This window comes from Tetrao urogallus, assembly GCF_951394365.1.
Source record: "Tetrao urogallus genome assembly, chromosome: Z".
NCBI classification, from domain to species: Eukaryota; Metazoa; Chordata; class Aves; order Galliformes; family Phasianidae; genus Tetrao; species Tetrao urogallus.
The window spans coordinates 38,090,626-38,116,486 of record NC_136816.1 but is presented as its reverse complement, the minus strand read 5'-3'; the positions used below and the strand labels follow the sequence as shown (position 1 = coordinate 38,116,486).

At 40.6% G+C, this 25,861-nt stretch overlaps 1 protein-coding gene across 1 annotated transcript; it reads left to right on the top strand.

The window, feature by feature from the left end:
- Positions 1 to 20,357: 20,357 nt before the first annotated feature.
- GCNT1 (glucosaminyl (N-acetyl) transferase 1) lies at positions 20,358 to 21,638 on the top strand (the record flags this gene model as incomplete). The annotated part of the gene is made up of 1 exon (XM_079548668.1): positions 20,358 to 21,638. One exon carries the CDS (start codon positions 20,358 to 20,360, stop codon positions 21,636 to 21,638), a length of 1,281 nt encoding a protein of 426 aa, XP_079404794.1.
- Between the last annotated feature and the right edge of the window lie 4,223 nt (positions 21,639 to 25,861).

Sequence of the window (25,861 nt, the reverse complement as noted above, 5' to 3'; positions counted from 1 at the left end):
CAGGCTGCTGGGCGTCGAAGATCCCAGCGCTGCCCAGGAGCAGCAGGACGGCCCCGCGGCCCCGTCCGGTCCCGCCGCCTCCCCGCAAGACGCCGTCGATCGCAGCGCCGCGCCCTCCGGCAGCTCCGCGGGTCCCGACGCAGAGGAGCTCCCCGGCACGTCCAGCGGGGCCCTCGGCACAGGTCCTGGCGAGGAGCCGGGTCCCGAGGAAGCCGGTCCCTCTGGTCAGCGCCGCAGCCGCAGCCGCAGCCGCGGCCCCTCCGCTCGCGGCCGGCGCAGGAAGCGCTCGGCTGGGGGGTCCCGGCGCCCCACGAAGAGGAGGGCCGGCAGCGCCCAGCGCGCTCCTCCGCCCTGCAAGAGGCGGCGCCCCCGTCGCCACTAGCGGGGCTTACGCGTTTCCAATAAAAGATTAGAACACAGAAGCACGCGCTGTTCCCAGTGTCTGTCCTTTCCGAGGTTCATCCTTCACACACACACCCTACGCACACCGTGCCGTACGAGAACCGGTGCTCTCTGCACCCGCTGTGGCTGTGGCACCCATAAACCCTTCTCCTGGGCCTTTTGTGCGGTGTGAGCGACAAATCACGTCACCATGACACATGCTTATGGAGAGACTGCAATATCACAGAATCACAGAACTGTAGGGGTTGGAAGGGACCTCTAGAGATCATCAAGACCAACCCCCCTGCCAAAGCAGGTTCCCTACACCAGGTCGCACAGGTAGGCGTCCAGGCGAGACGAGTATCCCCAGAGAAGGAGACTCCACCACCTCCCTGGGCAGCCTGTTCCAGTGCTCCGTCACCCTCACCGTAAAGAAGTTCTGGCGCGCATTCGTGCGGAACTTCCTATGCTGCAGCTTGTGTCCGTTTCCCCTTGTCCTGTCTCCACTCACCACTGAAAAGAGACTGACCTCACCACTATGGCCCTCACACCTCAGATATTTATGAACCTGGATTAGATCCTCTCTCAGTCTTTTTTTCTCAAGGTTAAATAGACCCAGTTCACTCAGCTTTTCTTCGCAGGGAGATGCTCCAGGCCCTTCACCATCTTTGTGGCCCTCGGCTGGACTCTTTCCAAGAGGTCCCTGTCTTTTTTGTACTGGGGAGCCCAGAACTGGACGCAGTACTCCAGATGAGGCCTCACCAGGGCAGAGTAGAGGGGGAGGATCACCTCCCTCGACCTGCTGGCCATGCTCTTTTTAATGCACCCTGGAATGCCACTGGCCTTTTTGGCCACGAGGGCACACTGCTGCCTCATGGCCAACCTGTCGTCCACCAGGACGCCCAGGTCCCTCTCTGCAGAGCTCCCCTCCAGCAGCTCTTCCCCCAACCCGCATTGGTGCATGCAATTATTCCTCCCTAGGTGTAAGACTCCACACTTGCTTTTGTTGAACCTCATCCGGTTTCTCACTGCCCAGCTCTCCAGCCTGTCCAGGTCTCGCTGAATGGCAGCACAGCCTTCAGGCGTGTCAGCCAATCCTCGCAGCTCTTCGTATCATCAGCAATCTTGCTGAGGGTGGCTTCTATTCCCTCAGCAAGGTTATTGATGAAGATTATGAACTGTTGAAGATGTTGATGATTCCCTTTTGCATCACCACTTTGTGTTTCATGATTCCTTTCAGCATGGACCTTTGCTTTGACTTCCACACCACAGGAAATCTGATAGTGTCCAGCAGATTCCCTGATGGACAATGGGAACTGGCTGTTGGCAGCAATATGAGAAGCTAATTCATATGAAACCATGGTGTTTTCACACCAATAGATGGCTAAGCTCTATCACACTGCTGTGTCATTCCCTCTCATGAAAGCATGATGGAGAGGAGAAAAAATGTTGGAAAAAAATTGTGTGGTGAGAAGGACAATTTAATTAATGGAAAATGAGAAAAGAACAAAAGAAAATAAAACAAAACAAGCAAGCAAAAAAAAAAAAAACCAGCGAAAAAACAGTTATTCTCTGCTTCCATCAATAAGCAACAGCCAGCCACATCTTGTGTGCTTGTGTAGGGAGATCTAATATGCATAGTGATCACTCAGGTCAGGTGTTTTAACAACAGTGTGCCCCCTTGTCCTTCCTCTTTCACAGATTCTGCTGCTGAGTGTGACACCATACAGTATGCAATGTCTCTTTGGTTGAGTTAGTTTAGATACCCAGACAACATGCCCTGTAGCCCTCCTGCCCGCTCTCAGCCTACTGATTTTTGGCAGGGCTTGAAGGAAATCTTGAAGCCCTGGTCAGCAATAGAAAAAACACTCGCTATATCAATAGTGTTCTAGCTACAAGAACATAGCACAACACTTCATGGGCTGCTGTGGAGAAAGTGAATATCCCAGTCAGATCCTGTACAGCCATGTGTGAAATCTGACAGACCTGCTCTCCAAACTGCTGCTGCATCATTTTCTCACCTGAGTAGAAATACCTTATTTTAAATCCTGAAATTGATGATGTTTGTTAATAAATTAATTACAGTATGGATGCACTGTGTGCTTCTCCTTCAGATCTCCCAGTTAAGCTGCATCCATTAGAAATGAAAATAGTGACTGTTTTGCTCTTTGGCAGTTAAAATAATTTCTTCCCCACCTCATGAATAATAATAATTGTCGTCAGCATCCTAACAGTATAGTTGCAGAAGATTTTGTATTCTGTTTACTATCAAGAGGGCACCCCAATCTGCAAATGCTTGAAACAGGCCTACTAGATTGTGTGGAGATGTTCTAACCAACTTTTCCACATTGTTAACATCACCACTTGCAGCCTTGGATTGCTTATTTTGGCCTCATGTAACGTGCTTTGGCAAAAAAAGTACTAGCAAGAAGGGCATCAGTAAAGGCCATCAGAAGATTGGCGAACTTGTATTTGGCAACTAGAATACAGTAAATTGGAAAAGATATTTTGAGATGTTGCAGTGATCTATTTTTGGGTGGTGGAAAAGAGCATCATGCTTTGAATATAAATCTTTCACTTTCTTCTTTAATAGAAGAGAAGAACTTGTCTGTTTAATTTTTTGATTAGTATTTTCTAATTTCAGACAACTGACTTGCACACTCATTTCTAGAGGTAAGAAATAAATAGTAGAAGGAAGTCACACAAGAGTATTCAAACTGTTTTGTCTTACTCTACAGTATAGTAGCACACAGTAAGTACATAAAGAAATAAACAAAATGAGTAAATGGACATTGTCTTCTTGCAATGCGTAAACAAGCCATGGAAGAGAACCTATGCAAAGGCCTGTTTTGAAGATCTTTCTGGCCTTTATGCTAAATATTTAATACAGTTTTACTGTTTACAGTAGATCTGTCAACTAAAATTTTAGTTGCCAGATCTGCTGCCTATTGGACGAACTTGGTACCAAATAACTCAGAAGTTACATATACTTCGACAAATTTTTGAGGAGCGGCTGGAAAATAATGCTTACCAACTACGAAGTGTAACTCTGCTTTTGCTAGCCTTCATTTCACTTCAAGAATCAACCATCAATCAATCAGTCAAACAAACAAACTGAGGGCAGTGCTTATGGAGAAAGCCCAAATGTATCTTCAAGGGATTGTTTCTGTCACCATATCTAGTTTCCTTTCATCCTGTTTATTTCCGCACGGGGCTAAAACTTCACAACATAACATTCAGGTTCACAGTTCATTGCCTCGCTCAATTCAGTGAGAACCCTCAGTAGTGTGAGTTTTGTCTAATTTAGTTCAGTGTAAACGAGATCATTTTATTTGGCACCTCCCATTCACTCTCATTTCAACCAGATGGAAAGTACACAAGCTTGAAATAGGAATCTCAAGAAAGCTCTGTAGCTCTTTCAAAACTGTGCAACATTCTTGTAGTTTGACCTTTTTGTGAAGGAATTTAATCAACCACTCTATCTGCTTTTGTTTTAGCTTTCTTGTAGGCTTGTGCCAAGTGCATGGATTAGTGAATTAAGAGACTAAAGGCAAGCAAAAGCCAACTGTTTATCTAAGCACTTAAAAATTCTGTCAAGGTAATATCAAATTGTTTATGTCAGTTGGGTAATTTTTCAATAAATCTCAAGACTACATTAAATGAAGTCAATTTCACGATAGAACTGAAGGCTCTTCCATCTCAGTCCTTAGAATATTTCTAAACTAGACAGTTACATAAAGATCATCCTTCGTTTTATCGGCAAGTACACGTGCTAAATGTATTTGTATCTGACATCTTCATCATTTGCATTTAGTGATAAAATCATAAAATATGTCAGATTTTGTAGCACATTCACAGCATCTTCATTCTCCTAAGAATGACATCTCTATTTTTCCTTTCTCCTCAGAGAAATGAAACACCAGGAATTCTTACCTATGTGGGCTAGATGTCCAGATATTTGTTTGCCAGGTATGTGGATTATATTCTAAATTAGAAAGAAATCTAACTGATATATTTTCAGAAATTCAAATATTAAGGTAATAATTTCCTGTATTTTAGTTGGCATTGCCTACATACAGATGTTCAATCAGTTTTCAGTCCTGAATGAATTTTTTAGTAATCATGTTTAACTTAAAAAAAAAAATTAAAAATTCTTTGATGTAATCCACCTTCATCATCAGAGACTGGTTAGGTTCAGCATTAATTAACGTGATCAACATCTATCACTTTATTTTATGCCTTTTCAGAAGCAGATGTGCAATGCAATGTTGTGCTGTGACAGGACAGAGGTGTTTTATTCTTTTTTTTTTTTTTTTTTTGGCTTTGCTTTGAGTTTTTTTTCGGTGTGTTTCTAGGAGAGAAGAGAAACGGGATGAAAAATGTGTGAATATGTCTTTGTTGTGTCACTTTGCATCATCACGGCTTGTTGTTTATGTGAGTACATGTTTTTAGCATCACACTTGATTATGATATTTATTTTCTGTAATTTAGACAATGTGGGGATGAACATGCTATGTCTGACTACTGGATGAAATCTTGGTAAATTAAAACCAGGTCCACATATTTCCCGTGCTGGCTTAAAGTGTTCTGGTGAACACCGACCTACTTAATAGACAGATGCCAAATAGCTGATCAAAATACTCCAAGAGTGAACAGGATGTCAGATATATGGATTAAATAAAAATATGTTTCAGCATGAAAGCCTTTGAACAGGACAATGTAGGCTTTCTGAGAATGCATTACAAATTGCTTTTCTTCATGGTGGCAATACTCCTACTTCCTAGCAGAGCTACAGAGATGAGTTTTAGGAACGTGTCAGAAAGCTAGGACACAAAACCATACCAAAGTATTTGTTTATGATATTACTCATTAATAAATTGTTATAACATGATGCAAACCCCAAAATTTTCCTTGGAAAACAGGTTTGTTTGCTTCTTTTCATGTTTGTTCATGTATTTTAACAGACTTCTTGCTGTTGCAGATTTGTAGTCTACAGTACTAAGGTCTTCCTTGCATTAAAAAGGTATGGCATTCTTCATATGTTCTGTTCTTCTGAGGGCTAAAAGTCCTTTAAGAGAAAAGTGCTTATGTGAGGTCTTGCCAGAGAATTCAGGCCAAGCTTTCTTTCTCACAAGATTCATACTTGTAACTCATTATCAAGAGTAAACAATTCCTACCTTTTGTTTTCTAAAATACTTATCTACTACTGCCAGTGAACTCTACACGATAGGACTAGACTTAGGAAAATAAAGAACTGAAAGTGTTCAGAAATCTGCCAGGAATTTTGTTCTGCAGGAAGGATGAATGGAACAGGTGAAAATGAATGAAAAAAAAAATTGTTTGTTTATTTTCCCTGCTTTTGGATACTTCAGTAATTGATATATAAGTGAACTGCAGTGACATTATACCATTATCAAACCGTGTTATGGAAAATAGTAAGTATTCTTAATCTAGAAAGAAGTCTTGGGGAAATTCTTCATTAACATCTGCCTCTGACAGACATGAGACATTCAAATGTGAAGAAAATACTCACGTATAACCCAGATTTAAACTTACACAAATTAAAGGAGTGGTAAACTGCAGAATGTAAATAGACCAGCTGTAACCAGGACCCTGTATTTACCCTCAAGGGCGGAATAATAATGGGCTACCTGACCAAACCACAAACTCGAAGGGACAGAACAATCAAGACAGATTTGGAAATGCCTGCAAAATTCAATGGGATTAGTTTGGAAAGTACACTGTGAAAGACTATACAAAACTTGCAGTAAACATCCCAGAAGTATCCACCCTTCTGATAAAAATGCTACATTTCCAGGAAATTAAGTCATCGGCAAAAGCCAGTGGACAAAGATGAAATTATTTGAAAAGTAAAAGTAAATTAAGAATGTAAATATACCCTTGCAATACAGTACACAAATACTGACTCCAACAACTTCCATTCCACAGCTAGTTGTATCCAGTTATATTAAAAAACTGGATGCTATTTATATGGTCATATTCAGCTTATATGAATATGTGACATCTAAACTTACAGTAAGCTCACACACAGGTTGTAATGAGGTCACACACTGGTGGACAATTCTCCTCACAGGTTCATGTGTGCTAAATACACAAGCTAAATACAATCTTGGAAATAAACACATAACAATTTTCTTTGGGAATGGAGCATCTAGTCTATTACTGAAAAAAACTCAGAGAAGTAATGGAAAATTCCAGTATTCAGGTCTCATTCAGTTTCTCAGGTGTCGTATGTAGGGTACTCTTACAAAGGTAGTGCACAGTAAAACTGACTGGTCACAGGGGTAGAATAAGTCATCTTGTTTCCAGCAGGGCGAGTTTTGGTCACTTTGGTGACAACTGGAATGTGATCTCTCTGTGTCTCAGCCCACAAGCCTTTCCCTCATATTTTCACTCCCTGCTGAGGAGAATGAGAGTAGCTGGGTAAACTGGCAGCCTGCCAGGATGAGAGAGGTACAGGAGAGGCACTTGTTTGTTGTACCACCACTGTGCTGCAAGAAGAGGCTCCTGATTACCTAACGTAGCATTCTATAGCCATTTTCAGCAACTCAAGGCAGCAATTCACTCCATTCCTATTTTTGATTCTGTAATTAGTACTAACTGCTAGCCAGTCTTGAGAGAAGTTTTTTCTAGGCTGCATTGATCAACCAGTGCAGGCCTGGTTTATTCATATTAAAATTATTTTACACTCACCTGGTAAAGTTGAATCTCAGGAAGTATGACTTTCAACAAACAAACAAACAAACAAACAAACAGAAAACAGCATGATGAGTAATTTTAAAGATTACTTCTAACGTGTATCACAGGAATTCAGAAGTAAACACAAGCGACCCTTCTTAGCTCCAGCCACGAGCAACACTGGTATCTGCAAATGAGCACTCATCCATGCCAGAAGACACTTTGTTCCAAAGAGAGCTGCTACAAGGGGCTTCAGATGTGTTTTTTAAAGGGTGATAAGAATGGGATCTTCCTTCTGTCACACAGTACGCTGTGTTAAAGTGGATTTTTTTTTTAATTCATTTTTGGGTGTTTTTTTTTTTGTTGTTGTTGTTTTGTTGTTGTTGTTGTTTGTTTTGTTTGCAGGAATGGTCAGCTTCTTCAGACTTTTTATTCCCACACAGGTACTTCTTGGCACCACTCCTTTGACTTAACAGCGGCTCAGCTTTTGAGGTTTCATTCAAATTGAAGATCAAGTTCTTCCTCCTCCCCCCACACACAGGCACACAGCAAACAGTGGAGAGAATCTAGGCAAGTATATGTTTTCTCCCATACACTTTACAACAGAGTAGAATGCTAGTAGAAAAGATAACACAAATTTCTGCACAGTAGCAAGTCTTTCCTTGTGGAAGGTTAATGCAGTAAAAGTAATTTTTATGTCCTTTAAAGCAGGATTAGAAAAATGAGGTTAGGATCCTCTACCTTTCTGAGGTAAGACACTAGGATCTGATGCCTTCCTAGTGTTAGATATGAACTTCCACAAAAAATAAATAAATAAATAAATAAAATAATAATAATAAAAAAATAAAATAAAATAGATATTACACTGATTAGAGAAAAAATCTGGACAAGTGTCTTTTGAAAATGCTGGAGGAGAAGCTATTAATGTTACAAAAATTAAAAGTGATGTCTGGCGTTTTAGAAAGTTCTACTTCTTTAAAGCTGATGAAATGGAAAAAATACATGAATAAGCAGCAATCACTAGGCTTTAAAAAACACTTTACAGCTCAAACTTTTGACAGAGCATGAAAGAAAAACAAAGCCTGTAAGACAACATTTTATATTCTTTATGGAATTTATTCCAAGAAAAAAAAAACCTATAAGCCTGGAGGTAGTTGTCAAATGACAGATGAGATACTAATATCAATTTAGAGTATTCATACTTATGAGACAGATGTCCTCTTAGAAAATACATATTTAAGCTATACTCTCCTTAATCATAACTACAAAAATTCAGCACGGCACAGAAAACTCTGCTCTTGAAACTTAATTTTTCATATCCTTGTTCTCACTGAATAGCAAAATATTACCATGGCTATCAAATACTCACATGTAAATGGAATTAATGCAAACAAGTCAAGATTTACAACAAAAAGTTACATTTTTAATTCCCACATTTTTGACCTGTTTTTTTTTTTTTTCCCACTTTTGCTTTTATTTTGTCACCCTTTTCATTGTTCCATTTAATTCCCTAAGCAATAGTTCCACAAATTCCAATTACATCTCTTTCTTCCTTATACTTTATTTTATTTCACAGCTGCCATGGAGTCACACCTCTCAGGAGTCTATCCCATAGCAGGAGTGTGTCTTGTGCATCATCAACCATGCATTCCAACCTGAAAAACCAGGTGCAAACACACTTCATCCAAACACACTTCATCCATTTTATTTTAGGATCAGATGACAGAAACTATACATGAAAGAAACCATAAACGAAACACATGCATTTCAATTTCACAAAGCATCAATAAACAAATGACGAGTCTCTGCCAGAATGGCTAAGGATTAGCTTTCCTAAACATGTCAGTCTACTCTCCAGCTGTGCAAAACTTGGAGAATAACCTGCTTTGAACTTCAGCTATTTATTTTAAAAAACTGCTTTCAATAACGACTTAAATGCTTTCTTCCCTTCTATTAGAAGTTTGTTTCAGAAGGTACTTTCTGTTACAGCAACGATATATATAATCTCTGGTTTATTTTGGTCCTACACACCTCTTTGCTTCTGCATTTGTGCGAGTAATGAGGCAAAGGAAGTGAAAAATGATGAATGAAAACTTCTGCTTCCAGGGATTACCTGTAACAAGACCTGTTCACTCTCATGAATCTAAAAGTTCAATTGCTCATACTGCAGCAGCACTGCAGTGCTGCTTTGCAGACGCTGGAACAAAAGAGCAATACTTATTTATTCTATAGCTTCTCTCATTACTCCAACTTAAATATCTGCATGCAGAACCAACAAGATAAGAGAGTCATCAGCTGTAATCACAGACTGTTACTGTCCTTGGGAAAAAAAAAAAAAAAGAAAAAAAAAAAGACTCTTGTCTCCTTACCTCCAGATTTCTCACTCCCTTGAGAATCTCTGTCACCAGCCACTGGGTTTCCTGAGATAAGAACTTTAAACATTGCCCTCCATCAGAAGTCCATCAATTACAGACACACTAGAAGGGTAACCTTTTTTCCCCATCTGTCAGGAGAAGGGAAGAACTGCCAAATCAGCACATAGTTACATACAACTTCTCAACCCAGGTGGCACAAACACAACAAAAAAATTATTGAGAAGACGAAGAGGCAGATTTTAGGCCTTGCAGCATGTTCCCAGGCCTCTGACCTCTCCGACCATCTGCAGCAACAATTTTCTCTTCACCTGTTGCTGTTTCCTAGTGCCAACTTGGAAATCAAATCTCAGTTTCTGGTTAGTTGACCCTGCTTACAGCGCAGATGTGACAAAAGAACCTTTCAGGCATGCCTCGATCTGCCAGGCCTCAGAGCTCTGCAGGTAATGCTGATCTGTAGAGATTCCTAGGATTCTTTAGTACTGCACTGTGAGCTGCTGCAGGATGCAGCCTTTGGGTTTGTTTTTTTTTTTTTTTAGTGGGGAAGAAGTAACTGAATTTCCTGTTTTCTTATTAAGAAGTCCTTGCATGGCTTATGATGCATTAAGAAGTTTAATCTGAAATCAACCTTCATATTTCACAGCTCTCCAAACCCTGTTAAATACATTTATCTTCAGGCAGACATCTGACTGCACAAACTAATCCAAGTTTTCCTTGCTCTAGACACAGCGTGTCTAGACAAGACACGCTTGCTGCAGTTTTGGAACTGGCTATCCCAGCCAGGCGGGTCTCCTTCTATCCCAGCCCCACTGCCCTCTCTGCACCGCGCTCCCGCTGATCTCGTCGCCGCCCCGGCTGTCCCGACCGAGCCCCGCTCAGCACGGCAGGACGTGGCCGGCAGCCGCACCCAGCGCAGACCCCGGAGCCGCAGGCCATTACTGGTGCGACCGGACGGCAGACTCCTAATGTGGAGCCGACACGGGCAGGGGAAGCCCGGCGTAAAAAGTACAAAATCCGCTGCGAGGGGACAGCTCGGAACCGTCGGGGAGAGCCAGCCAGGGGGCGGGCGGGCGGGCGGGCGTCATGGAGAGCCGTGCCGAGCGGTTGTGAGGGGAGGTATTGCAGGGGGCGGTGCGGGGCGGCACGGCGCTGCTGGCCGCTGCTGGCCGCTGGGCAAGCGCAGGGCTGCGGGACCGCCGTCGGGCCGCCGCTCACGGACGACACGGAGCCGCGCCTGGAGCGCGGCGGCAGCAGCGCAGGTGGGTGAGCGGGAGGGCGGCAGCGGCGCGGGGCGAGCGGAGGAAACCGGCGGTTCCAGGGCGCTGCTCGCAGCCCCGAGATGTCCGGGGATACCCGGGCAGGTGCGGCTCTAGAGGGCAGGAGAGGCGCAGCTGCTGTGTGCACTCCTCATCATTGTGCTCCTCTCTCCTTTCTTCCCCTCATTTTTCTTTCTTCTCTTCTTGTTTCTTTTCTTCTCCACTGGCTACTTTTTTTTTCCTTTTTTCTTTTTTCTCCTTTCTTTTACTTTTTTCTTTCCTTTTTTTTTTTCTTTTCTTTTTTTTCTTTTTTTTTTTTTTTCTGTTATTTCATTAACTTCTTCCTTTCTCTCTCTTTCTTTCTTTCTTTCTCTCTTCTTTTTGGACTCCTCTGCTCATCTCTGTTATTTTCTTTCATTTCTGCCTTTTTTTTTTTTTTTTTTTTTTCTCTCTTCCCTCCTTCTATATTTCTGTCGTCCCCCCTCTGCCTTTTCCCCTGGCGTTGCATGCAAGGCTGGCCCCACCATTGGATGCAGAGCAGCCCAAACCAGGCTGCTGGCCTCGGAGTGCTGGGTTGGCATCAAATCTGTTCCCGGGGACAGGGCACATCTCATGCTCTTGAGTTGCAGTCCTAAGATGTGGTTTTTCTTAATTTGCTGGAACTAGGAAAACTCTGAAGAAACATGATTTATTTATTTATTTCAGAACAGCAAATCTGTTTAGAAGGTTGTAAATAGTTTTCTGTGATCCAGGTTGGGTGGGAGAGCTTAGAAGTCTGACAGGAGGCTCAGTTGAGTCTGGCATTTTGCCCCTTTCAGTGCTGCTCAGAAAAGTAGACTTCTTTGTGGGAAGAGGAGGAGTGGCAGCAGCAAGGAATTGCCATTTCGGAGCCTGAATTTTTAAATTTCTTTTTTCACGGATTATGATGTAGGTGACCTCAGAACTGGCAGATGACAGCCCTCGGGAGTCAGAATAAGAGGAGTCTAACATTTCAGTCTTTCGACTTCAACTTGAAAATTGTTGAGAAAAATAATGCAATATTAGGAGCTCAGCTAGGAGCTCAGTTACAGTGGTACACTGTAGGTATATACATTGGAAAATAATACTCTTTTGATCCTCCCTGTGATTTACAACTCTGCCTACAGTAAACATCAGTAAGCTGCATTAATCTCTTCCATATGAATCTGAATTGTCTGGGGCAGTACTTCTTTCCTGAAGCTATAAGAGCCAAAACTTTCTTAAAAAATGTGAATACCTTTGCCAAGTCTGTACTCTTTTCCTAAACTTCAGTGAGATGCACAGGAGAATATACATGGTAAAGATCCACAGTCTGCTCTGCTGAAAATATAACAATTTGCTGAGCAAAATTCTGCTCTCTGTCTTTTGCTGTCATGGAAAAGCTGCTACTAGTTTTATGAAGAGATTTATTTCTGTTTTGCTGATAATATTCTCCTGGCTTTCCTTTGAAGCCCAACACAGTAATTTCTCCACTTAAGTTTGTTCAGAACTTCCTGAGAAAGCGTTGTAAAATATAGTTTGTTGTGTTTTTATCTTTTTGTATATTCTTGCAATGGAGTCTACTGTCTGGTCCAAAGACCAGTATCTGGTCTTTGACAAAAAAGAATTGCACTCTTTATCTGCGTTCTTGTGTAGAGTTCGTTCAGGTCAGATTAAACTCATCTCACCTGAAGTGAACAGTGGGGGAAGAAAAAGCATGTAGTACTTTTATAGTTGTGGACTAAAACCAGGAAATGCTATTTCGTTGACTTGCACAATAGAGTTAAACCTGTGTACCAGAGCGTGATGCTGATCCATATTAGTGCTGTAACTATCAGAGATCTCTTATTATCAAGTGACACTGTTGTTTCTGGTGCCGCTAGTGAAATTTAACTGTAGGCATGCCTATATTGCCTTTGGAACAGAGCTAAAATCTCCTTTAAATTATATTTTGAGTTGTTTTTGAGGAAGGATGAAAGTACTCAGAAGTTTTGATAACTTCTTCCCTCCCCTTTCAGATTCAGGCTAGGTTTGACAGGTAGTAATGCCTTCCCAGTAACTGCATCTGCCAGTTTGCTCCATCCTGAAATGCAGCATTTTCACAAGGCAGCCATTAGCAGGCACTGTAGTTGGGCACAAGGACTGCAGACCTGCTCAGCTGCTGGTAAAATTATAGCTCCTGCTTCAAGGTGAAAAATGGAAAAATATATACCTATGCAATTCACTTCAAGGCAGCCAGCGCAGAGCACAACACAATTCCACAGTGTGTTAAACTGGGCAATATTACTTTAAAAATTTTTTGATGGTTTTTTTGTTGGGATTTGTGAGTGTACCATGTCAGCTACCTTGAGGTAAAACATATTTTTGTCTCCAGTGTTAACAGTCTTAAACTCACTAAAAGTCTTTGTGATAGTGGCTTTCCTTTGTTTATTTCTACTCGGTGAGCACATATGGGAATCAGACTTAGAACTCAGTTCTGGACAAGATGTACATGACAAGAGATTAATAGAAAGCTTACCAAAAATTACATTTTGTCTACACCATTTCACACGTTAAGTGTCTATTTGTGTGGGTCTTACTGTTTTCTGTTTATTTTAAGGGGACATTTTTACAGTGCCAGGTGCCTGACATTTGAACATAAAATCTCAAAGTAACTGTGGTTTTGAATTTATTTTCACTATTTTTTTTTCAAATTATTTTATTTTCCTGAGAAGCAGTTCTCTGCTTCTATTTACTCTCAGTATTCAGTGTCTGGGTAGGTGTAGCAATGTCTGTAAAGCTGCCTTCTAAGCTAACAAAACACTAGGTTTTTTTTCTAAATAAAAGAAATGGTTTGGTTTGGTTTGGTTTTTCTTACAAGTATCTGGAAAAAAAAGTCCTGGTTTTGTGGAGTGTTGTTAATGAGCAGACTCTGTACCCACATGCATCCCCACTGCTGTCTGGGCATGACTTCCAGATTTCAGGTCTTATCCCACCGTCTGACAGTGGCCGAAACACTCTGCTTCTGACCAGTGCCCATAAGACTGACAACTAATGGAATAAACATGTGACTGTTCATTCAATTTAAGGGCATATGTACATTTAAGGTCGCATTGCTTGATACCATGGAAACGCTGAGTAAACTGTGTCTCCACTGTGTGTAGCACATCTCTTCCAATAACCCCACATCTACACAGTCTGTCTTTGTGCTTGTGCATGTTGGTGTTCATGCAAGCTGCTTATTGTTTTAAAAATCACTTCCTCCTCAGAGCAAGTGCTCTGCATAGCTGAGTCTGAATGGAAGCAGGTTAATTGTGAAAAACAGCTTGCAGGGCATGCGTACTTTGGTATGGATGGTATGCCCTGTTAAAACTCAAGGGCTTTTCAGTAAGTCCATGCCCAGTGGAGAACCTTCTGCTGAAGTGTCACGGACTAGTTGCATAGTTTCTGTTGGACTGACCTTTGAGGTCTTTTCCAACCGTCATCATTGTGCTCCACCTTGGATGGAGCTTGAGTGGGAGAAGTGAAGGGCTGGATGACACTGCTTCCATACTGTTCCGATGGGCAACTCACTTCTCTTTATATCTCCTTCCCCTCCCACTGAAGCAAAAAAAGGAAAAAATTAGTCAGTTCTGCCCCTGACTTCCCCACCCATCAAAAGCATTACTAGTTTTGTGGCCCATCCCAACCACCACTTAAGAAATGGGTGTACTCAGCACTACATTTTCCACTCAGCTTACTTCAATAGGTTTCCACAAAAATAAGAACTCCAGACTGTTATGACTGCACTTAAGATTGTAGTGAAGCTGCCAGAAAGATTTTAAGCACCTGAAGTAAAGCTTGGATGGAAAGCTAACCTATCTGTGGACATAAACTAGAGGCACGTGTCATGTTTGTGCTTCTGAGATCTCTAAAGAGCTGTGTGCCAGGAAGAACTGAATCTATGTCACTGAAGCAACTACAGGTGGGGGAAGCACTCACGTCTGCTTCCTCTGGCTGTTTTTAGAGGAAGGAAAACAGGGGAAGTGGAGAGGGGCAGTGAGGTACATCCTAGCTCAGTGGCCTGGGAAAGCAGTGACAGGCACTAAGGCCTTATGGATAGATGCATAACACCAGCAAGGTCTTGTGTGCCCTACGTGTAGCTGATTTTGGTCTGTGGTGCTACCCAAATCTTAGCTCCTTCCTGTCACACTTCAAGTGCCCCAAACTAAAATCTTACCCTCTCCTTAGACCCTTCCTGAGTTTCTGGTGCTGGTACTGGCTCATGGTGTGTTTTGGAGCCTTCTGTTTCACTGCTTAGTTGATGTTTAGCATCTTGCTTCAACAGTTTCTCTACTGCTGTAAGCAAAGGCTAAAGTGCCAAAGTCACAAGCCATTTAATTCTTTGTCCCTGTGCCACCAAACCTTGTCATCAAGGGAAGGGTCTGTATACCATTCCATAGCAAATCCTACTTGCTTTTTCTTAAATGCAAAAAGCAGTAATAATTATAAGCATAAAAATATGTATTAATATCTTAAATACAAAAAATATATATAGTTAGCATATGGTTTCACTTTCTTTTCTAAGCCTTATTAAACTGGTTGTGGAGAGGGAGGCCCTGTGTGTGATGCAGGAGAACTGACAATCTGTGTGCTGTGTCGTTGGTCAGCAGCAAGGCTTAGCAATGCAGTGCTTAACAAAGCCACACACACTCTTACACTCCCTTGAGGGAGAAGCAGAATGGTGCCCTTGTGTGGACCTACATTTTGCTTGTTTTCCGGAGTAGTAAATGTGTGTAACTGCTGTTAGAAAAATGATGAAGATAGGAGCCTAAGGACAGTAATTGGGCAAAATGAATACTCCCCAAGGGTGATACCAGCCTAATGTGAGTAGAGGCAGCTCTTGCTTTTAACCTAGTTTAGGGAAAGACAAGCCTCCTACTCTCAGTCTTATTATCAGTCCAAACATGGAAGCCCGAGGCCAAACCAGGAGACTGAGTTTGCAGGTGTTGTGATCATATAGATCTCTGAAACCCTGTTGTTAAGGGAGGCTTTTCCAAACACCCTTGTCCAGGTCTTGTGTACTGTGTTGTCTTTGCTCCTCCTTAACTCCCTCCCCCCTTTTTAAGGATGCAGTTTCACAGTAAACTTGTTACTTCATCAGGTGTGCATCTGAGGTGTGGTTCTTCTTCATTCCTCCCTGCACTGATGTTCTCCTGAGGTGGAGGCAGGCTGGGCTATCGAGATCGTTGGGCCCCACCAGTAGGCAGCTGAAACTTGCTCGTACATCAAGGTGAGTGAGGAGCTGCTGGGTGTGGGTGGCCCGTATAGTACAGGCAGGAAGGGAACTGCTCCTTACTCCAGAAGCAGTTTATGTCAGACGATTCCCACTGTGAGACCACAGCCAAAGGGGTCTGTTGTGCTGGCAGCAAAGGGCTGGGATCGCTGTTGCTGGACTCAGACTTGGCTTCTCTGGGGCTGCTGGCAGGGCTGGTGTAACATCACGGTGATCTTTACCACCACAAAATGCCCCTTGCACAAGTGCTGCCACACAGTGCAGGTACCATGGTCATACTAGCAGTTCTGCCATTACCTGCTGCAGATCCAAGGCAACAGTCTGCATAAAATGTCCAAATGAGCTTCTGTTGTCCCTCAGAGCTGAGCTGTAATCTTGTTAAGGGTGGTTAGGTTGGTTCTTGAGATGTAGGGGAAAGGGTGGGGTTGGTGGTTTTTTTTATTATTGAAGACTTACATTTCTTGTTGGATTTTATGTTTGCTTTTAAGGATGGGTGAAGATATACTTATCTGAAATCACTTGCTGAGTAGGGCTAAAAGAGCGCTGTTCCCTCCTGTCTGTGGCTGCAGCCTTTCCTTAGTGAGGGTTATTCCCAGTTCTTTTCACTTGCATGAACACCCATGCAGTCTCTTTCTGACTTGTTTCAGTCAGTAATGCTGGTTGTCTTAGCAGTTATATAGTAACCAGGTAAACACATCACTAACAAAGCCAGATTTTTTTTTTTTACAGTAGCACCTTTACGGTAATATAAAAATGTGATCTAGACTTACTCTTCCCAAAATATCTCCCAGACTGGCAGGGAACGAGTACTTGTTTCACAGATGAGCAGATGCAGCTGATCCAAGCTATGTGCCCTCGCAGAACAGGTGTCAGAAGAGAAGACCAAAACTAAGCACAGTAATCTTTCTTCCCAAATGCCTGTGTAAATGTCCAATAGTCTGTACTAAATATCAAGCTGTAAATACCTGGTGCATTCTGTTTAGTCATATTCTACTCTCTCTTTGTGGCTCTGAAAAGTAGCTTTGGCAGGAAGAAGTGATGCAGGCAGCTAACCGCACCTTTCTACCAACTCCTCCAGCACTAGCAACTGTTGTAAGTTTCTGTTTTGAATGACTGCCTACATCAAAAACGCGTTCTCTAATGAGGAGTAAATGTAGAAGATTGAAGTGGGTCAAGTCCATAAGAGAGACTAAATCCTGGGTGAGAGCACACCCAAAGCTTCAGTGTGAAGCCTTTTGTATGCGGCTTTGCAAACCTCCTGCTCTTTCCAGTGCAAAGTTGTGTCTCTGGCAATGTGTTCTTCACTGTGCAGAGTAAAGCTGTCCAGAGAAGTGAAGAAGGTGGTAAGCATTTGTCAAATGTAGTTTGAAACCAGTTTAGGGAGTATTCTAGGCTTATGAATCTTTCTAAAACAGAAAAACAAAACAAAACAACAACAAAAAAATTCTAAAATAGATTTAGGTGATAAATTAGGTGACAGGTCACAAATCTTTCCTAGCCCTGTAAAGGTCAGTATTTACAAAGAATATGCCAGAGTTTAGTACTATTTAGTGAGGAATTGCAAGCATAAACAAAAAAAAAAAGTTTACTGTTAAGTCTATTCTGTGGCAGCACTGTGTCTGTGAGAGAAATTTGACTGTAGGGGAAAAACTCCACCTAAAAATAAGAGCTCTGTTAACCTGTAAACATTTACAGATCTCTCTCTCTGGTGTAAAAGAAATGCAGATTTCCATTATTTTGAGCTCAAAACAAATGAGGAATTGCATCCAGTTTGGTATAGATGACCATTCTGAAACAGGTTATTTACCTTGTATTCAGTTGTGTAAGGAGCTTTTCATAGTAAGCTTTATTCTTCAGAAGTTCTTAGGAGGTGGAGACCACAATGGTAGCTTTCAGTTAAGGCTCTGGCTCCCTGCATCGTATAGAATGGGGAGGAGGGGCAAACCGTATAGACCATGTAACTTGATAATGCTCGTGTTCCTACGTACACTGAGAATACAATAAAGTAGCAACACTAACTCTCATTCTAAAGAAACAAATTCCAGCTTCTGACAGCTAAAAATTCACAGTTAAAAATGAGGCATTTTTATAACTTGGTAAGCGTAGAACAGTAGTTTAAGGCTAACCAATATTACAAGCTTCACCTTAAGGAAATACATACTTGATAGAGATTATGAAGACAGCGGCATAGTTGGTCTCCTTCCTTTATTAATTTCATTTGTTATGAATATTATTTTTGTTAGATCAGATCTACCAGTCAGAACTGGAAGAATGTCAAGGAAACAAGTATGTAGGAGGTTATAAGGCACATTAAAAGTTACTCTAAATTGTCTGATGCTAGATCACAATTTAAATGTGGTAATTGTGGAATTTGCCCCCACAGCAAGTTGTTGGGGTTTTTTTTGCTTGTTTTTGTTTAATTAAAATTCAAAGTGTGAGACCAATTGCTTAGACAGTACCACTGCACAGTTTCATCTGCAATTGTACACAGGTTTACTTAGCTACTTACATTAAGAGTTTAAATTTTAGTTCTTCCAGCCTGACATCAGTACGCACCTAAGACAGACTTGGAACAAACATCTGCCTTTCTGGTTATAGTACTGCCTGAAAATTTTGCTGATCCCTATTGCTGTGCTATACATTTGTACAGTGAGATCACCCTCCAGCCACCTTCTCCACCTGGATTTATTCCCCCAGTCAGTTTGCAGAGTGGGCACAACAGTGGACCCAAAACATAGTGCATCCCAGTGGCATCATTGCTGTCAAAAATCTTCATAATATCGGATCTCAAATTTTTACACATACATTTTGAGTTAAAATCAAATTGAGATCCATAGTTTGAGAATTAAAAGCTAAAGTAATACTGAGGTACCATAAGGAAAAGAGGAAAAAAAAGAAAGATCTTATGCTGAACCTATAGTAAAGCTGTGAAGGACATACGGTTCACTCTTAAACAAATGTTCTTATCAATTATTTTGGGAAGCGATTACTCTTGGAGCTGGACAAAAAAGTCATAGCACAAAAAAATGTATTGAAAGTAATAAAAATGAAAGGAGCTGTGTGTCTCTCCAATTCAGGGATGTGGTGAACTCTCTGACTTGCGGACTAAAATGTTGGAAGATGTTTGCTATATGTTATACTGTTTTTTGCAACTACAGCTTAGTTTGAAATTCATACCTGCACTGGATTATTCAGACAATGAATTTGTAATCAGAAATGACATTTGTGTAGCAGTGTAAATTGTTTAAGAATTTCCTGGCTTTGAGCAGTCTTTGAAGTGATACTTAGAAAAAAAAATAATTCTAGTCCTTTAACACTTCAGTACTGCAGTAGTGCAACCTTCAAGAGATGCTGACAGAATGAAAGTATTTCAACACTGTGTGAACAGAAGCAGGACCAAAAAAATGACTTATCGTCTCTAAGTGAAGATGAAGATAGGATTGGTAAGTCATAAATCTTAATGCAGCTCAGCCTTGTGGTATGTTTAAACATCAAAAGCAACAGCTGAATAGTAAAAATGGAGAGTGTCTAGACAATGGTAATGCAGCACTGCAGTACTAAGAGAGGCAGGGGCTTAACACAAATCAGCTTTAGAATGAGCAGTAACTACTGCCTTTTTACCTTGAAAAAGTGCTTCAGCAGTTCAGCTACAGCACCTTTCACAAAGGTGAGGAGCTCTGCTTTAGTGATTTCTTTCTCCTCTTTTCATCAGCTCTTTCCTAATAGCATTTCTAAGATTAAGGATGTTGAAGAGAGTGCACCTCATGTAAAAGTCTTGAAAGTCTTCTGTGACTGTCTCAGCACTGAGGAGAAGGATCATCAGTAGCATTCAGAAGCATCTAGGAAGTTAGTGGTAAGTTAAAGTTCTGATGCAATCTGTGTCACTGCTGAACTAGATATAAAATGCTCTTGTCTAATTCTGAAGATGAATTAACATCAAGTACTTGCTATGCTAACAACAAATCTGACTTACTGACCTTAATTTTGTCAGATGAAGTCAAACGTGTTTCTGTTCTCTATCAGAACTTTTTGTCTGTATCCTTAGTGCTACAGCTGATAAAAGATAGGAAATAACGTACCAGCTGTATTTTCCCTCTTTTCCACTTTTATTGAAAAAAAAAAATTCTCATTTTCAGCAAAATATTTTTATTTGAAATATTTGCTCTTTACAGTCTGTTAATAGCAATGCCATTATTATCCCTTTGTCTTCTAAAGAATTCTTAGCAACGGCAGTGATTATGATATTTCATTTTATTTTAGGACTTTTCCTTCCATCTCCTTGACAAATGCTCCAAGTTCCCAAAAACCATGAACTGTTTTTTCTGACGTTGTTGAGGCTCACACAAGCAGAGTGGAGGGCTGTTTTTTTCAGTTCTGCAAAGCCACCTGGTATTTGAAATGCTGAAAAGGAAACTACGTTTTTTCCACAACTTACGATTCAGACTCCTCTTGGGTCTAACTCTGATTTTAGTAATCATTTCGGTTTTGAAAGTTAACCAGAAAACAAACTTCTTAAATCGAAGACATCTTGAGCTGACTAAGGAGGACCCTATTGGCGACATTAACTGCACCAAGGTACTGGAGGGTGATGTAGAAGAAATTCAGAAGGTAAAGCTTGAGACCTTATCAATGTCATTTAAGAAACGTCCCAAACTAACTACCAATGACTATATTAACATGACAACAGACTGTGCCTCTTTCATCAAGATGAGGAAATACATTATGGAACCTCTCAGCAATGAAGAAGCAGAATTTCCAATTGCTTACTCAATAGTGGTTTATCACAAAATAGAGATGCTTGACAGACTTCTGAGATCAATCTATGCTCCTCAGAATTTTTACTGCATCCATGTTGATAGAAAATCTCCAGAATCTTTTTTTACAGCTGTGAAAGGAATAGTCTCCTGTTTTGATAATGTCTTTATATCCAGCCAGTTAGAGAGTGTTGTATATGCTTCATGGAGCAGGGTACAGGCAGATATTAATTGCATGAAAGATCTCTTTAGAAGAAGTTCAAACTGGAAATATCTAATAAACCTCTGTGGCATGGACTTTCCTATAAAGACCAACCAGGAAATAGTAGAGAAATTAAAAGCCCTTAAAGGCGAAAACAGCTTGGAAACAGAAAAAATGCCTGTTTATAAAGAAGTAAGGTGGAAAAAACACTATGAGATTGTTGATGGTAAAGTGAAAAACACAGGTATAGACAAACAACTACCGCCTCTTAATACTCCAATTTTTTCTGGTAGTGCCTATTTTGTAGTTAGCAGAAGATTTGTAGAATACGTATTAGAAAATAGCAAAATCCTCAAATTTATTGAGTGGGCAAAAGACACTTACAGTCCTGATGAGTACCTATGGGCAACGATTCAGAGAATCCCCGAAGTCCCAGGCGCTGTTTCTTCTAATGAGAAGTATGACGTTTCTGATATGAATGCACTGGCTAGGTTTGTCAAGTGGCAGTACTTCGAAGGAGATGTGTCTAAAGGTGCACCCTACCCACCATGCAGTGGAGTTCATGTTCGCTCTGTCTGTGTGTTTGGTGTAGGAGACCTGAACTGGATGCTGCGAAACCACCACTTCTTTGCTAATAAGTTTGATACTGATGTTGATCCTTTTGCGGTGAAGTGTTTGGAAGAATATTTGCGACACAAAGCTTTGAATCTGCAAAAGAACTGAAATGCTGCATGCTCCAGTTGTGAAACGCAGGACCAAAGAACATACAGCTGTAAATTTTTGCAGTCAACGCTGGTGGTGATGGTGGTGGTGGTGATGATGGGAATGATGATTATCGCTACATTGGTATGGTGATAATGTGGCCCTTCTTTGTGTGCTGACAAGGAGGAAAGAAGACAGAAGCCTCAGATGAAGATGAGAATGCCTTGTGTTGCATGCTAGGGCTTGGAACTTGGATACAAAATCACAGACAGTAGTGTTTGGAAGCTCAACTAATTTGAATATTTATTATCTCAATATGTGTTATGGTATAATTATTGGGCTTCCTGGGTAAAACTATTTGTTGAACGTGTGGAAAATGTTGTTCATGATTATTTCTGAGTTGCTGATATTTTGCTTTTTTGTTGCTGTTGTTTGTTTGTTTGTTTGTTTTCTCAAGAATGTAATGCTCGCTGAAAAGGAGAAGTGAGGAGAAATAGGGGAAAGCAGCAGCTGGCCTGCATGAAGTTCATGTTGAGTGCTGGAAGATCTCAGGAACTTAACAATTAATTGATTTGAAAATTAAACAAAAGGGGATATACCAAAGCCAAAGGTCATCATTTAACTTAAATATGAATGCTGCAGTTCTGCAATATGTAATTTTGAGTCCTTCTGGAAATCTTCAGCAAGAAAATTAAGGACGTGTATTTCTATTTTTGTAACAAGATCTTGCTTTTGTACTCTTAAGCCCTCCCTGGTAATGTGATAAGAAGTTTATATATTAGTTCCTTGTTGTATCTTCTCAGGGAAACTTCAGTTTTGTGCCTGATAAGAGTTGGAATTTTACACTTACTGTGTCACGAGCCTTGCTTTTGGAACTAGAATGATTCAGAAAGTCATTCTCAAAAACTTAAAAGAATTGCAGCAATGTCTAAATGTTACTGATTCAACTGCTGATTTCTACATTCTGTTAACTTCAAGTTGCATTCCAGACAACTTTAACACTAGGTGTGAAAAAATAAAGTTATTTTTCTGAATGATGTTGTCTCTTCCTACAAGTAAATTCCTGCAAAAAGCATTGCCAAAAACTCTAATCATGAAGAGCTATGTTATCTTTGCTATAAGCTGCAGTGGAGGCAAGTCCTACCTTTCCCACATCCATTCATTCATGTATCCATGATTATATAAATTTATCTGGTGCAGCTGTTACGTATTCTTTTGTTTGCTTGCTTATTTATTTATTTCTAATTCACTTATTTCTTTTGGTAGAGTGGAAAGGAGGAAATCTGTAAGAGCTTCAGATTAGTTCCCTACAGGGCTTAGCTACTGAGATGTGGCACAAGTACTACAAACAGTACCGAAGCATGGCAACCAGTGAACAGGACAGCATGAGAAATGGTACTATTGCTTATTTCTTTCCATAGACTTCTAGTTCGTCATGCATGATTACTGTCAGGTATACTATCTGATCCTGGAATTTGTTATTAGCACTACCAAGTGACATAGCAGACACCGCATCTTTTTGTTGTTTGTGTTTCTTGGATTGCTGTGAAGGCAGTATAAGTTTCTCACAAACGTAGTTTGTCATGAAGTTTCTTCTGGGAAATATTTAGGTGTGAACAAGATGAGCAGCTTAGCAACTTACCCTTTGATCATATAAGCTCTTAAGGGCGCTACAGATTCAATCTTAAATGAGGCCTTTTCTTTTCAACCCCGTCTTTAAAACCACCTGAAAGCTGTTCAGGAAGAGTTCAGAGACGCTCCCTTGGTGCATAATTACCTGGTGCATGTAATTGTGGCCTGGGAGATGAGCACAGCAGGGAAATACCCTGTGGTAACCCAAATTGTCTTCCCCAGCTTTTGGCTTTCAAACAAGAATGGTCTTAACAGACAGCAGTGCTTCACCACCTTTGCACAAGCTACAGCAAGGAAGAACTTCACTGTGCAGTCATGGGAAATGTCAGGAAATTTCATTTTCAGCTCTTTTTTTTTTTTAAGAATTTCTACCTAAAGACAAACTGTATAAATAGCTTTTATGACACTGTGGCTCATAGTTCAAAAATGATGGAAAAGGTGATAGTGAAGTTCCCAGCACAGCATGGATGTATTTAATTGCTTGAAATCCTCCAGACATCAGCTTGTTCACTTGTTGCAGTGTGTTTTGCATATACTAACATGTATAATACAATGCCTATCTTCTAACAATGCTGCTACTGTAGACGGTGCAGACTGTACTTGATTAGGTACTCCAAGCGTTACTATTTGGACAGTGTCAAGAGAGATCCTGTGTATAATCATGGTGTGGTATGTTCTATACAGAAGGAAAAATGCAAGAACTGCTCAGCGTTTAGCATGAATTCTCCAGTACAGAGAATTCTTTTTTTCTCCTGGGGAACGTATACCACAAAAACAACCACCCTCAAACTAAACTGTAGAAGGGAAGCTCCAATTTAGTAGATTTTAGGTGATGTAAGGAGTACCCAGATGAACAGTCGTTGGAGAAATATATGCCTTTCTCAAATTCTCTTATTGTGTCTTTCAGTTTTCCATTCCTGATTTTTCCGGAACAGCTTAGTGAACTGGGGGTAGTGCTCTGGTTCAGCCATAAAAATGGAACAAGCCCCAGTCCCAAATTTCTACGTAAGCATTTTGGGTGGCCTCATCAATAGCAAATTTGTTGCTTTACACATACAGTTAAGTAATTGTGGTAACCAAGTATCCTTATTCCTAGGAGTCACTAAGCCAAAAATTTTCAAGCTCAAACGCTGATTTTGTCCCAGAAACATAATTACTTACGCTTTCATCCAAAACCTCCTTCCTGTGTTATGTTTGGTTTGACAGGAAGGATGTGTTTGGCTGCCTGACTGCTGCCTAGTTAGCACATCAGAAGGTGACAGGAAAACTTTGAGCTGAACAGTGCAGTTATGATCAAATTAACCACCAGTTTGCCATGACTTGGTGCATTTTTAAGTGGCATGACGAATAACAATAGCTACCTGGACTATAACGTATAACTGCAATGCATATGCATTAGAAAATGAAAAAGAAAGAAGAGGTTGTCCCTTGCATTGTGCTGATAAGGATATAATCCCTTCCTCTAGATGCAGTGCTGCTACAAGCTCAGAATGGCAACAATAAAAATAATGAACGTGATTCAAGATTTCCTCGCAATATTTCACAGTTTCCCAATAATAGTTTATTTTAATCTTAAAAAATTAGTAGTGGATTACTTAGTCACTTATAGAATACACTGAAGTCCAAGTAGTAGTGAGGATCTCCTCAGTCAGTTGAAATATTAGAAACTGTATTATGTAGAATGGTTTTCCACTAATTAGCAATACCAGCCATTCTCAGCTTAAAAGTTCAGAAATCTAGTAGCTAATTTTCTTCTCAAATTAACTTCCTTTCATTTGGCTAACAGAGCTTAACATGAAGAAGTTAAGAACACAACCAAACACTTGAAGTCCAGGTGAGGTATTTTAATTTTTTTTTTTTTCCCCAAGCACATGTTGTGAAGGAAAAAAAAAAAAGAAAAAAAAAAGAAAAAAAAGATTATACTGAAAAATATTCAGCTAGGAGCAGCATGTCAAGAAGCAGATATTATCTTAAAAATCTCTGTGCTATACTCCAAGAAACAGGATATTTGAACTCCTTCTGACAGACACTGATCTAATTATTCTTTCTTAAAGTAATTTATTTTAGATCTGTGAACCAGGTTCTACTGGGAGATCCAGTCATGCATCAGTAATAACATCAGGTACTGACCTTAGCCTTTTTCTCTTGTTAAGATAAGCAGTAATTCAGAAATTATAGCAGAAGAAAATGTTTAATTATTACAGTCTGTCTAGTGATACCGATATTAATTTGCCTGAAGCAATCCCTTTTATCTCCCTTCCTTTCAATCAACTTTGCTGCATGTCTGGGTGGGGAGCAGAAGTTACCATATGACTTCTAAGTTTTTTTACTGTATTTTACTGACTGGTGTATGATAGAAATGGAAAGCTGTGGCTCAGTATCAGTGGTTGTAAGTTAGTTCTTGTTTTGGCACTGGTTATCTGGATTGCACTAGTGGTGCTGGAAAGACAGACTTCTCAGTGTTGATGTGACATTTTTTTGGCATGGAAGACTAACACTATAGGACTGCCCACCACCTCTGTGTAGGTAATACTCTTAACCTTTTTAAACAATTGGTTACAGTAATCAGATCACTACCTGTGCCAGGCTCTTAAACCTTGATAAACTGTTAG